Below are 16,265 nucleotides of genomic sequence, written 5' to 3' on the forward strand. Positions count from 1 at the left end.
ACCGAGTATAGTAAGTTAACACATTATTTTTTTTAAGAAAAAATATCATTAAAAATTTGTCATATATTCAATTTCTTTAAAAAAAGATGTGTTGACCTGTTATAGCAAGTTAAAAAAAGTGGTCTAAAATTAGACCACTTTAAAAGTGGTCCACGACAGAGGTCACCAAATCTTAAATGTCAAAGTTATAGACTTATGGTCCTATATAAAACACTAAAACTAGCCACACCCAAACAAAGGAGCAATCTCCAAAGGGGGGTGGTCCAAGACTCCAAGTCACGAAGGCCAAACGCAGGCGCATTCCTAGTTTCGCCAGGGCATCAACAGGTTTATTGAGCTCCCTAGGTTGGTGCTCCATAGATTACTCATAGTAATAGTTTTTTTTATATTAGAAAGATAAATTGTGTCTGTCAGGATTCGATCCTTAGACCTCCCGTCTTCCTAATTCATATGTCCTCCAACTCCTACCACTTGAGCTTATTCATAGCAATAGTAATTCAAAGGATTATGACCTATTTTAATATATAATCAACAAATTAAAATTGTTTGCACTTTGAACCGTCATAAAAAAAAATAAAACCAAAGTCGTTCGCGCGGGCATCATCAATGACGTTTAGGTAGTTTTATTTTGGTCCAATTTTTATGTTTAAATTAAATTAAATTAAACAAAAATAAAAGGATGTAACTAAACGTTTGTTGTCTTCCTATTCTAAGAAAAAACATTGGCTTAAAAAAATTACATCGTACTGTACAGTGATTACATATTATATTAGGGATGAAAGTTTCATTTTTCTTAACCCTATTCACTTCCTCGCCCTCGCAATTACTATATATAATTAGCTATACATATTAATTAAAAAAATACACATCTTATGCATAGTGAGGTTTATATATATAATATTTATTCAAAAAAAAAAGAGGTTTATATATATAATACGGTCCCTTTCTCGTAGTGATTAATATTTCTTATCATTCTCTGAAGCTGAGAGATAAGAATGTATGACTTCTCTTATGTATAAAAATAGATACACTTTCCCTCCATGTGAAAAAAGAAAGAAAGAAAAGAAACACTCTTCCTTTATTTCGATCATCACTACTACTTTTCAATCTGAAACCTTTACAGAATCGATCATGACTTCTCTAAACAACAACACTTCATCAGTTAATTGTTTCAATTCAAAGAAGGCATCGCCCCAAACTTTGACCGGCATCAGCATGCCACGTTGCATATGCATTCAATCATAGAAAATATTTTCTAAAATTCATATCATCAAGAGACGATGTTGCATCATATCATATATATATTTGTTAAATCACATATGGTCCCTCCATATTTTATTTTAGTAGAACTAGTTTTCTTCAAAAAGAAAATGTACTATTTGAATAAACTACGGATTGATCATGGTTTTTGTGACATACTTAAGCAATCAGTTCATTATCATACTAACAATGAAGTATCCTCGAATTTGAACATTCCATGAACTAACTAATATAATCAATTTATCAAGTCAAAGTTTAGTTCAACCATATCTCACTTTTACACATGAATCAACTAATACACCAATTAATAGAAGATTAAAATTATAAAATCGAATAAATAGTTATTTGGTCTCTGAGTAAACATGATCGATTTACTTATTTTGTGAAATATGAAAATTATCATTTTATCCTTGAAAGTTAAAATGTGTTGGTATCTATTAACCCAAAAAAAGGTTCCAACACATGATAAAGTATATATTTAAATTGTAAATTAACCTGTTATGCGTAAGAAATTTCTAACATGTGAAAATTTAAATAAGTATATTGTTGATTTGTTCATATAGGACTTTTCTACTTGATTTTTCCACTTGGTGGCTTGTCACATCTACAATAAATTGGCCTAGAGATTTTTCCAGAAAAAGTTTGTGGCCATGGTATTATGTCGGTACGTACCCATAAGTCCATAACCCATGGCATGTGTAAAAAAACCATAGGTCAAGTCCAATATATGTGGAAAAAGTGATTCACGCTATTCCATTGGTAAAATGTAACTTTGCTGCAATATCCTCATAAATTTGTAAAAGTTTGAAATTAAACTCGTATTCCGCACTTAAAGCATAAATATATTCCACATTTTGTAATTATGTGTACACTTATAAATATGATTGCGTATTGGATTGTAATCTCATTTGAGGTCTTTGTTGCACACTAGCTTGTCGTCTCGGTGAGTTCATCTAATTATATTTGCCTTCTTTGGAGGTTCTTAATTAGGTCAGGTTTGATGTTATTATGTGATTCTGTCCATTTATTTGTTTGTGTTGATAAGCATGTGTACTAGTTGAAGTAACGTTGCATGCGTTGCGCTTACAATCGATGACTAGCTATTGTTCCGTATGACCATTTTTTGCAGGAAAATGATGGACTTTCTTCTATACTGTACGTTGTGTTTTTTTATAAGCCAAAAATTCATTAAATAAAACACAAGTGGTGCTTAAACCAGAGTTTACAAAAAAAAAACAAACAGACCACCGGAGCCAGTGATCAAAAGAACAATTTGAATAATGTGACTGGTGTTTTGGAACAATTTGGTTCTTCTTTTTCGAATCTGCTTTGATTTTGCATTGCATGTGGTGAAATTGGGTAGACTTGATGCTTATTATTGAATGAGAATTGTTATTCAGACCCCCACCCCTATGACCCCTGAAAAAGTGCAAAAATACTTAAATACCCTTAATGAAAAAAATATAAAAAAAACCCACCCCTCCTCACATTCTCTCTCCTCTCTCCTTAACTCTTTCCTCTTACTCTCACCCCCCACCACCACCCACAACCACCGCCACCCAAATGGCCGCCGCCACCACTGCCGTCGCCACCACCGCCGCCGCCACCACCACCACAAGCTCCATCTTATGTCGTTTTTAAAAATTGTTATTGTCGTTTTTAATTTTTTTTCTGCAAATAAACGCACTTCCACGCACTTTAAAAGTGCGTCGTTAACGCACATATAACGTGCGACGTAAACGCACTTTTAAAGGGTGAATTGCTGTAAATTTGTACAGAACTGATGTCAGATGATTTTTAAAAATTATGAGACTCCACAGTAAATTAAGTTAGAATATTTGGAGATTTATGGTGGAATAAAAAATGTTTGAAATTCAAAATAAAATACCAGATGAAGGAATTTGGCTAAATTACACAAATCTTCTAAGTTATAATCGTTTGATTTTTCTCTTCAACTTTGCAGTTGGTCGACTTCGCATCCAAGATAAAAAATTGTCCAATATTCCAAACCGCACCGCTCCTGATTCTAAAGCGACTGCTACAAGGTATCGACATTTGGAGATTCTGACTGCATATTTGAGCTCAGAATGGTCCTATTACCTTAACCAAGAAGTGTCAGTCATAAATTTCTTCAATAAATTAAACAGGAAAAAAAAGAAATCAGTTCGTTTATCTCGCAGTGTGAAAAGTGCGACCAAAACGCACGTTGAAAGTGTGTGATGGACGCACCTTCCAAGTGCGTGATGGACGCACTTTCCAAGTGCGTTTTGGTCGCACTTTCACAGTGCGAGCGAAATTTTTTCATAAAGGGTTTTTTCGGATTTTACGAATTTAACAGGGGTCTGAATAGGGGTGGGTGGCCTTCATAACAATTCCCTTATTGAATTTAGTCAATAACGAAGTAACTGTGTTTTTTCTTCTTCTTGTCAAGTAATAGGATCTCACTTTTGTTTCTTACTAGCTAGGAGGGGGATGGAGACCAATTATCTATTAATTAACTAAGAACTCTAAGAATTTATTTTAAAAGGTTAAGTTAAAATAAAGGCTTAAAGGGTCCAAAGGCCCCTGAAATTACAAAGGGAATCAAATCCAGGACCTAGAAAATTTTTGCATCAAATTGGGTCCCTAGAAAAAGTTTTTTAATTCAATTAAGGCCAAAGTGTGCCAGAGCCCAATTTTGTCCTAGTCAGCTTATCCACGTGGCTTTTTTAATTTTTTTTAATTAGAAAAATTAATTAAAAATAAAATTTTAATTCCAACTCACTTAAGTCAGCAGAAAAAAAAAACTTAATAAAATCCTAATCTAAACATAAATCTCTAATCTAAACATAAAATCAAATCCCTAAACATAAAATCAAATCCCTAAACTGAACATAAAATCAAATCCCTCAACTCAAATAATATCAATTCAGCCCCAAATTAACCCTATCCATCCATCGTCAGCCCCAATTCAACCCTAACGAAGAACACCTCCACCTCCACTCGAACAGCGGAGCACGAGGAACACCTCCACCTCCACTGGAACGGCGGAGCACGAGAAGAGAAGGGAGAAAATGAATTCACAGGACCACGAAGCTTCAAAGAAAGTGAAGAACCACAGGGTCAGTTGTCGTTCATCCACCTCGTGCCCTTCACCCTCACTGTCACGCAAGACTTGTGGCTGTGGGAAAGAGGTTATTCTCTACCGATCTCATTCCAGTAATAACCCAGGAAAGCTATTTTGGAGGTGCCCTGATTGGAGGGTAATTTCTTCTGTATCAATACATGTATTTTAATTTCTCTGCCTTCTGGTTCTGGTTGTAATGTTTGATTTTGAAATTGTTCCAGGTGAAAGGGTCTTGTGGGTTTTTCGAGTGGGATAGAGGTGTTGCTAATGAAGATGAAGATGGTATGGAGGGTTCTTCAAATCTGAATGAAGACATTAATGACATGATGGAAAAAAGAATTGCTAGTTTGAGGGAAGAGCTTCACGAAATGCTGCAGAAGACAATGGTCAAGTTATGTGAAGACATGAATGAGAAGGACAAAAAAATTGAGAGGATGAAGATGAAGCTGAAAAGAGAGGGATTCAAGATTAATGTGCTATTGTTCTTATTAGGCATTGCTTTGGCTGTAGCAGTGTCAAAGTTCTTCTAGGAATGGGGTGTGTTGGATTTATGGTTTAGGTTGTCATGTATTCTGTTGTTTATCCTCTTATGTGTTCTGTTGTTGGACTTAGAGTTTAGGATGTTATGTGTTGTGTTATTGTTGATCTTTTTAGGCATTACTTTGGTTGTAGCAGTGTTAAAGTTACTTTGTATTGAATGAAAATGTCCTATGTAATGAATGCAATCTCCAGATGAGACATTAATACAATATGTGTTGGTTGTTTGGAACATTAATGCAACATGGATCTTGTTGTTTTCCCTTGCAGTGTTTCATGAGTTATACAATATGTGTTGGTTGTATTGAATGTCAAAGTTCACACCCTGACTCACAAAAAGGTATAGTTGGTGCCCTGTTTTGGCAGTGTATGCACATGATGCAGAATTGAGATAATGCTTAATAAACAACAATTCTTATAGAAAACACAACCTCAAAACATGTGAGTCTTGAACATAGAAAATGAGAGTCATAAAGCAAATACAAAAGTAATGGAAAGTAATGTCATCCAAGCATTTCATTACAATAATGGTGCTGTGGTCCCATTTTCCACTAAATAATACTAACTATTACAAAAAAGACAGATATGAGCATCCAAAGTTGTCCTGCAGCATCATGTGACCTTCACTTTCTTCAGATCCATCTCCTTTTGATAACTCTCTTCTTTGGTTGGTCTTGACTAGCAACAGTTGCCTTGCCCTTGCCCTTATCCCCTTTGCCAGCAGTTCCACTTGCATGTTCTCCTGGAATCCAATGACCTATCTCATTGTCTGCTCCCCTCTTTTTTCCTCTTTGATTAGAAGCAGCAGCTACATGTTTTTTGGGCTTTGCAGCAGGTTTTTTGGGCTGTGCAGCAGGTTTTGTTGCTCTGGCAGCTGCAGCTAGTTGTGGATGTTAGGGTGCTGCAGGTTGCTTTCTGGATCTGGCATGTGGAGGTGCTTGTTGTATGTTGTTTGCAGTTGCAGTTGCAGTTGCAGCTGGTGGAGCTGGATCAGCAGCTTGATTTCTGGATCTGGTAGTTGGTGCTTTGAGTGGAGGTGGAGGTGACTGTTGTTGATTGTTTGCATTTGCATTTGCAGCTGGTGGAGCTTCTTGTGTTGAAGGAGCAGAAGGAGACACATCTTGTGATGAAGGACCAAATACCTGTAGACAAGGGATTTTTAGACATGATGAACAGAAAAGCACAAGCAGTGTAAAAGGGATTTTATTGATACCTGTGAGAAATCATGTTGCTCTGGTTCATTCTCTTCTTCAATGTGGCCATCATCAAGAGCATCCTCAGATGGTGGAGGCAAGGGGCACTTCCTCTGGTTGTGTCCTTTTTTGTGACACCTACTACATGTGTAAGAACTGCCTCCTCTTCTCAATTTGGTTGGGTTCTTCTTATCTAGTTCATCAGGTTCCCTTCGCCTCAATTTTTTTGGCCTTCCAGGCCCTCTTTTAATCTCAGGAGGAAGGATGTCATCTTGCTGGAGCTTTGGCCATTTATTCTCACCATTAATTGGTGAGATAATGTGCCCATAGCAAGTGTTATAAGCTGTTTTTTTGTAATAATCATGCACATAATTTTCAGGATTAAGCCCCCTATCAGAGAGACAAGACACAGCATGTCTGCAGGGAATTCCATTTAATTCCCAAAAGTTGCAGGTACATGTTTGCTTCTCTATATCAACTATGAATTGGTCTTCAAAACCAGCATGCTCAACCTGAAATAGACCTTGAGCAACCCAAGTTGCTACCCACCTACCACTATAATTTATCTCTCTATCTAGCCTCTTCCTAGGTTTAGGCATCACATTACCCTTCCATCCTTTACTTTTTTCTCTCAAAGTTGCAAATCTGTTCATTAGATACTTTCTAATCCATTCAAACATAGTGATAACAGGTTTGTCCCTAGCAACTAAAATGGTACAATTGAAAGCCTCAGACAAATTATTCATGGTTACATCACATTTAGGGTAGAAAGAGAAAGCATGCCTGCACCAATGTATTGTAGGGATAGTCATCAGCCACTTGTAAGCATCTTCATTTATTGCTTTGATTTGTTGCATTTTCTCCTCCCATAACTCCTTGTATGTTGCTTTGGATGCCCACATGAGAAGGTCTCTAATCTCAGTTCCTCCACCAAACTTCTGCTTGAAATTGGCATACAAGTGCCTCACACAAAAGCGGTGCTCTACACTAGGAAAGTCCTCCTCAAACACTTGCATTAACCCCTAGGCAACACAATCAGATTGAAATGTAAGTAAAATAAGTAAGCACAATCAGGTTGTAATGTAATGAAAGTAAATACTATATGTTAATTTATGGTACCTTTTGCTTATCACTGATGAACACCCATCTTTTGTCACCGATATCCCGGATCAAATGGTTCAAAAACCATCTCCAAGATTCCTTGCACTCAGCTTCAACCACTGCAAATGCCAGTGGGAAGTACTGATCATTTGGGTCCCTTCCCACAGCAACTAGAAGGATGCCACCATATTTGGTTTTGAGGTGACATCCATCAATTCCAATAAATGGTCTGCATGCCTGTTTAAAAGCAGATTTGCATCCCTCCAGACACATATAAAAACAACCAAATCTGGGCTGAAGTGTGGTGGGATTATATCTCAGAATGATAGCTGCTGTGTTTTCATGATTCACCCTCTTGAGCTCACCTGCATAAGATGTTATCATGGTGTACTGCTTTAGGGCATCTCCCTCAACAACATCCTTAGCAATTTTTCTCGCATTCCAAGCGGTCCCCCAGCTGACACCTACACTGTATCTTGTCCTCATCTCATGAATTATCTCCTTCACTTGGAGTACTGTACTAGAATTTCTCATTCTGTCCTCAATAACCTTTGCAATCCATTTAGCTGTTGCTGCCCTATTGTTGAATGTTCTTCCACATGTGTGTTTAGGATTAAGTGTCTTAATCTTGTATGTTGAAGTCCCTTTTGCATTGGAACAGTATGCAAGGAAGCCACATTCTTCTTGCTTGCAACCAAACCTCACCCTTTTCCTTATCATTCTTCTTGTACTTCACAGCCTTTCCATTCATCACAGAGTGTGCAAGGATAGCATTCTTAAACTCTTCTGTGGAGGAAAACTCCATTCCCAGTCTGAATTTATAGTCTTTGTCCAGGTCATCTACCCTGAACCTGATTTGTCTGGCCCTGGCTCCATCATCTTCCTCACCACTAGAATAGTCACTCATCAGCTCATCACTGTCATAGTCCAAATCAAATGGATGCAGGGCTGCATCTTCATGTGGAATGTCAAAGTCCACATCCTGACTTCCATCACCATGTTGCATCTCATTGTTGAAAGATAATGGCCCATCAGAGTTTCTAGTCACATCCTCAATGCCATCCTCTTGCACATGAAGTGCTTCATTCACATCATGAAACCCATCATCAAACAAGTTTTTACATATTTCATCTTCACTGTCTAAGATCCCATCATTGCTCAATTCAATGTCACTGTCACTTGAGAATGATATGTCAGACTCATAATCACTCTCAGCAAGGCATTTTCCTTTTCCCTTATCAGGAACTTCCCTAACATGTGTTCTCCCAGTTGGAGCTTCCTCAGTCACACGAGTCACTTCCACTTCAGGCAGTGTAACAGAAGGAATGTCCTCCACTTCCTCAATAACATGTGTCTCCTCCACTTCCTCATTAACAGGAATCTCTTCAACTTCAGCATTCTCATGACTGACTTCCACATCAGGAATCACAGTACTGACTTCCACATCAGGAATCACTTTCCCAGTGAAAGTTTGCCCAGTCACTTCCACTGCATGCAAGTCTTCATCAAGCAAACCAGCATATTCTTCTTGCATCTCTTCCACTGCAGGCAATTCTTCAGGCAATTCCACAGTATGTTCCAGGTATATATCAACCACCCCCCAGAAGCCATTGCATAACTAACAAGTTCCATTGCATCCTTATCATCCAGTATCTTCTTTAAGCCATTTTCAAACCTCAGTTCTGACTTGCACCACCACAATTTGTAAGCATCATGAGGATATCCCAGGTCTTCCTTCACAGTAGATTTGATGGAGAAGTATGAGAACAAATCAACATCCCCATCAATGTCAACTGACTCTCCCCCATCATATGTCATAGGAATGCCTCTAAAACGACCCTTGTGGTGGATTCGGGTTTTGATCATACCTTCTGCCATTCCTGCGAAAGGAACCCTAACTCGTTAAGCAAGTATTCACCCAACAAGTCAGCAAGTATTCATCCCCAACAAAGAAGAAGAAAGCATGGTATTCATCCCAACAAAGAACAAGTACGCAAGTATTCATACCTTTCTAAATGCAGCACACCTTGGAAGTTCCTTGTTCTTCGCTCCCTCAGTTTGTGCTCGTTGTTCTTCGCCTTACTCTTCGATCTTCGCCTTCTTCGTCGATTCCTGGAGGTGTTCGTTGTGGCCGCCGTTCGAGTGGAGGTGGAGGTGTTCTCTGGAGGTGTTCTTCATTAGGGTTGAAATTGGGGCTGAAGATGGATAGATAGGGTTAATTTGAGTTAAGGGATTTGATTTTATGTTCAGTTTAGGGATTTGATTTTATGTTTAGATTAGAGATTTATGTTTAGATTAGGATTTTATTAAGTTTTTTTTTTCTGCTGACTTAAGTGAGTTGGAATTAAAATTTTATTTTTAATTAATTTTTCTAATTAAAAAAAATTAAAAAAGCCACGTGGATAAGCTGACTAGGACAAAATTGGGCTCTGGCACACTTTGGCCTTAATTGAATTAAAAATTTTTTTCTAGGGACCCAATTTGATGCAAAAATTTTCTAGGTCCTGGATTTGATTCCCTTTGTAATTTCAGGGGCCTTTGGACCCTTTAAGCCTAAAATAAATAAGAAACACATTTAATCAATTTTCTAATTAATCTTTCTCAAAACAAAAGATACAATATATAGGGTTGTCTAAATGACTCATATAATTAAAATATAGAAATTCAACTCATTTATCTTCAATGTGATTGAACGATGAATTATTTAACCCAAACTTTCTCATGGGCCATTTAAACAACAACTAATATATACGGCTGCCAAGTGAGTGAAATCTCACTATAGCTGGCACCACCTAACTAATCGAAACATTCTTTTTTTTTGGTACATCACAAAGATAACCAACAATCCTTCAAGATTGATCCCTTAGACCTCCTCTTCCTAATTTATATGTTCACTTGCTCTTACCACTTGAGCTATTATTCGATGATGTAATCGAAACATTCTAAAAATGAAGTTTTAATAATAAACAAATTAAACTAAATATAATAAACTAGATAAATTAAAGGCCTTCATATATTTAAATTTGAAACTAATCTTTTTTTTTTTTTTGTCAATGGGGATAGTTTCATTGAATGAAAGGCCAGGCCAGTACAATGTTACAATAGCTAAACATTCACTCTTTTCTACAAAGTCCATACAAATTCTCAAGCAATACAATTAGGTCTGCTAGCTAAATTACACAGTAAACTTACAAGAAATTTTTATGAGTCATTTTCATTGGAAACATGAGTGGTTTTTTTTCTTGATGAAGTGCAATGATTTTTACCTTATTACAATGTTATTCTTGTTCATGATGTTTGACTAGTACGTTGAGGTAATAATGTAATGTTATTCTTGTTCATGATGTTTGACTAGTTGAGGTAATAATGTAATGAAGATTAACTTCTGTTTGATGGGTTTAGTATGCAATTTGCATTAGCTATATTTTTCCTTTATTTTAGTGCTAAGAAATTAATTTATGGTCGATTGCAAAATGTGTCGGTCAGGCCGACGTTAAAGTTGATAAATTAGCATTGATCACCATGATCAACGCTAATTAAACAAATTAAATGTTGATCTTCTTGTCAAGTGAATAACGCCATACTATTTTTGACTTTACCAACAATAGATATAGCGTCGAACTCTAGCTTAGACAACTTTAACATTGGTCGCGATACCAACTCTAAATGGACAATAAATATCGTTTGATGCTTTTTCTTTAATAGGATCGGCTTTTGACACCCACTCTATAATTACCAATTTCCTTATAAGAGTTTAATGAATATGCACTGTCAGTGGCAAAATAGTTTTACACTGACATCCAATCAATGTTTGTCACGTAGGAGAGAGTTACATTCATTTTTAATGTTAATTTAAATAAAACATATTTGCTTATTTGGCGGAATTCAATTTGATATCAGTGTAAAACTATTTTACACTAACCGTATATATCTATTAAATTCTCCTTATAATTATAAAATATTATAAAATTCGTATAACATCTATCTTGTATACACATACAACTTGAAACACAAACATTTGTGCCTCATTATTAATTAATTATTACAAAGTAAACCAATGATGTATATCCCATATATAATAGCCTCAACATATGTGCTGAGTCTTCATTTCACCTTCGTTCTTATGCTCCCCATGCATTAGAAGCTGCAAAAACATCAATAGTATCCCTTAGTAAGATAGTTTAGTTGAAAGATCAAAAGTATGAGGGAATTAGAAAAGACATCATCCATCACATATATAAAGTTTCAGAATTGAAAATTTGATTACTCACCAGCTTTAGAAAGTGTCCAACTATCATCATCACCCCCAAGTTGCCAAGCAAAATACCCAACCAACCCTCTCTCCTTAGCATAATCCACCTTCGCAGTCACACTCTGAGTATCATCATAACCAATCCAAGTCGTCCCAGAATAACAATAATCCGTCACAAACGTTGAATTATACACCCTCTGCGCCCCCTTATTCACATAATCCCTAACTATATCCCCATACCCAATCGCACCGCCACCAGAATCCGCCGCGCCATTCGCCGCCGCAAACAACCCATGCTCATCACCGCTCACCAACCGCCACGAGTAACCGTAAAACGGCAACCCAATCGCCAATTTGCTCTCAGAAAGCCCCAGTTCAACCCATTTCGAAATCCCCTGATCTCCGCTGAATTGACCTATCGGATTCTTCAACGGCGCCGGTGGTTGCGTTTCCGTTGGGTACCCCTCCGGTATGAAAAGGTCGTAAACCATAGCGTTAACCCAATCCAGGTTTTGTGAAATTTCTTGAACAGGGTAGTTTTCCAGCAATGAAATCTGGTCAGATCCGGCCACCGCGGCGGTTAACAGCAACTCCGGTAACCCTGAGGTTCTGGATTCTTCTTTAACCGCTTCTCGCCATTCTGTGATGAGTGAAGCATAATTTGTTTTGTCGGCGTCGGAGTTAGGGTACTCCCAATCGAGATCGAGGCCGTGGAAGTTGTTTGCTCTTGCGATTTGAATTGAGGAATCTATGAAGGTTTTGCGGGTGCTGGATTGGTTTGCCATTGTGGAGAAGGTTTGTGCTAAGGAAGAACCGCCGCCGCCGCCGATGGAGAGGAGGGTTTTGACTGAGGGATTGTTCTGCTGAACGGTTTCGGTGAAGGTGGAGAAGGGTTGTGCGTTGGAGGATGAGATTGTGAGCTGGTTTGTGGTGGTGTCGAGGTCTGCGAATGCGCAGAAGAGGTGGGTGAAGAGTGTGGAGTCGATGTCGGAAGCGGCGAGGCCGGCGTCGGAATACCAGTATCCGCCTTTGACTACGGTGGTTTGTGCGGAGGAGAATGTGAGTTGGAGTAGAATAAGGAGGGAAAATAGAAATGTGTTGGTCATTGTGTTCTTCATTTGGATGATGGTGGTGGGATTTGAATTTGAGTTTGGTTAACATTTATAGGTTCAGGTATGGTATGTGATTGAGTAATTCAATGAGTTTCACAAGACTATTCTTTGGCTTCCTGGATTGGGAGAAAGAAAACTCAAGTTGGAATCATGTCTAGGATTATATTGGTTGACTTTTTCTTTACATACCCTTGTTGACCAATGATAAAGTGTCTGTTTGGTTTTCAGTTTAAAAGTGTTTTTACCTAATTAAGGTCCAAAACCTCTTTCACGTTTGAGGCATTGGAACGTGTGATCCTAAAGTCCAATGCCCCAAACGAACTTCCAAACTGAAAAACAAACATAGCTAAATATGAGACTAATCCCCGACGAAAGTCATGTTGAGTGAGAAGAAATTTCTCAGTAAATCATTTTTTATAGTCCAATGCCCCAAACGAACTTCCAAACTGAAAAACAAACATAGCTAAATATGAGACTAATCCCCGACGAAAGTCATGTTGAGTGAGAAGAAATTTCTCAGTAAATCATTTTTTATACGGGCTCAAACACTTGACTAAATGGTTAAGTAGCTCGACTATTTACGAGTTGTGTTAAAACTTTTTGGTTGGTTGACTTTGTTATGTGGTGAATGGGTTTGAAAATTATGATAAGTCAATGCGCTAAATGGCGTGTGAAGTAGCAGCGCTCCGTCGACGGTGCCTGCCATTTGGACTTTCTGAGGTAGGAAATCGCAGGAGGATACGTATTGCGTCAGGTGCCGTTTTCTTGTTCTGATGATTGATGATATGTGGACGGAAAGTATGACCAAGAAGTATTTTCTGTGTGGTCAAATATGACCAATAAGCAATTTTTTTTGGTTAAATAATAATATGTACATTACGTCCATACCAAAAGTGTGGGCTAGGTCCATAAGTGCGACAGAACATAAAAGGAAATTTAGCCCAAGCTAGTTATTTTTTTTATCAATCCTAAGCTAGTGTAAAATTTATGTATCTAGCAACAGGGTTCAAGTTGAAGATTGGTAGGTAAAAACACGCTCTGCTAGGTTTTTGCTTCTTTGTGCAGCGCCGTTTCTCCCCCTTGGGGGCTCCTCCCCCTTTGGGGGATCCTCCTCCTCTAGGGAGGTTCTTCTCCTACTTGCTAGGTCTTTTCTCCCACAATAGGTGGGTTTCTTCCACATTAGGTGGATTTCTTCCACATCAGGTGGATTTTCTACCCAAATAAGTGGGTTTTTCTTGCTTTCCTAGTTGTCCTCCTCTCTGGCCACCACTTCATCCCTTCACTTCGCTGTTACTCCCACCTTGGCTGGTTTCATCTCCTACATCTCCCATCTCCCACCGTGTACAGAGACGCAGATCTGGCTTCTAGATGTTGCGGTCGTCACCTCGTCGTCTTCGCTGCTCTGAGTGCCCCTTCAACCCCGACCTGAGGCCCCCTTCTCCAAACGCCCCTCCTGGCAAAGCTCTGGGTTGAGAAGGGTTGGGTTGTAGCTGTTCCAGATCCTGAAGCTTTGATGCGCCACCGCCGCCGCCGTTGCTGTGCCGAAACTGCGTGCTCTCTGCATCGACCGCAACCACCCGCTCCCTCTGTTCTGCTGCTATGAAGATCCGATGCCTCCTTCCTTGGTGCTAGTACTGCTAACTTGACTTCTCTTGGTCTTGCCGTTGAAGCTTTGTTTTGCTTCTTTGAAGGCTTTCAGTTTGTGCAACTCCGGCAGAGTCGGATGATTTGCATTGAGCAGATGTTTAAATTTGTATTTGTAGCTTAAAACTTTAAAACTGTTCTGAAAGTTGAGTTGTTGTGCTGGTGATCCCAGGATTTAAGAGTCTGTATGATTTTTCTTTGTTTGTTTGGTTTCTTAGATCAGCATGAGTGAGCATGCTTTAAGCTTAATTTCTGTCCTGATTATGCATTGCAAAATCACTTCTTGGGAGAAAAGTCCCACTGATGTAAGTGCCGTTAGGCAAACTTTGAATGATAACCTTTACACCTTTGACCAAAAAAAAAAAAAAAACTAGTGTTGAAAAACAAAAAAAACTTAGCCCAAGCAAATAGACCCCTATTTAGGGGAATTTGTTTTGCATACACACCTCTTCCTTAACCGGTGTTAATAGTTCAAAATACGGTGACGGTCCTTCTATTAAATGACTTACTCCGCCTCTTATAATTTGACTCTTACGAAATTTAACTTGCTTACCATTACACCAACACCTTAGTCATTTACACACTTATCCATTTGAAATTAATAATTTAAAATATAGATTTAGGTGTGTAAATACTAAATAGTAAAAGATGGGTGTGCAAGAAACAATCCCCCCTTATTTATCATGACATGTTAAAAAAAAATAGTTATATGTGAAGTAATTATATGAATTTTTTTTTTTGAAAATAGAATTATATGATGAGGTGGAGGGAGAGAGATAGGAAGAAAATAAAAAGTAAGAAAGAGAAAGTATAAGATGTGGGTTTATTTAGTGTACACAAAAAAAATCCTTGTGTAAGGTTGCATCACCCTAGATTTACTTGTTACAATAGGTTACTTTCCAGGTAAATCTTTTTTAATTTTTTTTAACTAATTAGCTAACCCTGGTTTAACCCACCACCACTGTTCACCAAAAAGAAAACCCACAACCTCTACGCCATCCACCACCACCAGATGAATCATCCTTCCTCAACAAATACACCACCACCTTCCACTGATTGAAGAAAAACCCAAAAAAGGAATTGAGCCACCTTCTTCCACAATCTTCTTCTTGTCCAACGAAAAACCCAAAATCCACCACATGCAAAATCCCACAATTGAAGAAAAACCCACAATTTTCTTCTCTAACTCAAGGTGGTGGTGATTGACATAACCTACAACACTTCATATTTTTTCCCAACATCGGATAATATGGTATACCGTATGTATCTTGAATTGGTCTATATTTCTGAGTGACATGTTAAAGTCATCACTGGCATACACCTTCTTGTTGCTAATTGCAAAACCAGAATAGGGTGAGGTTGAGTTCATAGGTTCAGATCTGGTGAGAGAAAAGAAGAATAGGGTGAGGTTGAGTTCAGTGGGTTTAGATCTGGTAGAGAGAAGAAGAATAGGATGAGGTTGAGAAGGGAGTGGTGGTGGTGGTGATCGGGAGTAGAGGAGGAGGTATTGGGAAAGGAAGGGGAGTATATGAGTTTACGGGTGTTGTTGAGTGGGGGTTGGAGGAGGAATACAGGGAAGAGAAGGAAGGGGGTGGAGTTGGTGGTGGAGAAAGGGAGGGGCGGTGATTGGTGTGGGAGGGAGGAGACGATCTGGGTGTGGCGGTGGTGTCGGCGGTGGAGAGATGGAGAGAGTAAACACATAAATTTTTAAATTAAAAACATAGAGATTTAAAAGAAAAAAGTTAAAAATATAGATGACCTGGAAACCCACAACAGCAGGTAAAAATGACACTTGTGTAACCTTGCACAAGAATTTTCTTGTGTACACTAAATGAACCCATAAGATGTAATAGATGATAAGATGAGAGATAAAAATAAAAATAAATGGAAATGAAGTGTATAAAAAAGGAGGTGTGTATATATTATTGTTGTCTTTTACCGATAAGCTTCATAAATATAAATTTAAAAATATGGCCAATAATTGTGTGAAATTGCAATATAAGAATTGTAATTTTATTTGGACAATTTCTCTGATGCCTATTAAAAAATGAAGGAGTTTC

General features: G+C 38.1%; 1 protein-coding gene across 1 annotated transcript; it reads right to left on the reverse strand.

The window, feature by feature from the left end:
• Nucleotides 1-11,125: 11,125 nt before the first annotated feature.
• On the reverse strand, nucleotides 11,126-12,661 carry LOC130713892 (class V chitinase-like). The gene is made up of 2 exons (XM_057563717.1): nucleotides 11,469-12,661; nucleotides 11,126-11,341 (listed from the first exon to the last, which is right to left on the reverse strand). Exons 1-2 carry the CDS (start codon nucleotides 12,565-12,567, stop codon nucleotides 11,319-11,321), a joined length of 1,122 nt encoding a protein of 373 aa, XP_057419700.1. The 5' UTR covers nucleotides 12,568-12,661; the 3' UTR covers nucleotides 11,126-11,318.
• Between the last annotated feature and the right edge of the window lie 3,604 nt (nucleotides 12,662-16,265).

The sequence above is a fragment of the Lotus japonicus genome, chromosome 4 (assembly GCF_012489685.1).
Source record: "Lotus japonicus ecotype B-129 chromosome 4, LjGifu_v1.2".
NCBI lineage: Eukaryota > Viridiplantae > Streptophyta > Magnoliopsida > Fabales > Fabaceae > Lotus > Lotus japonicus.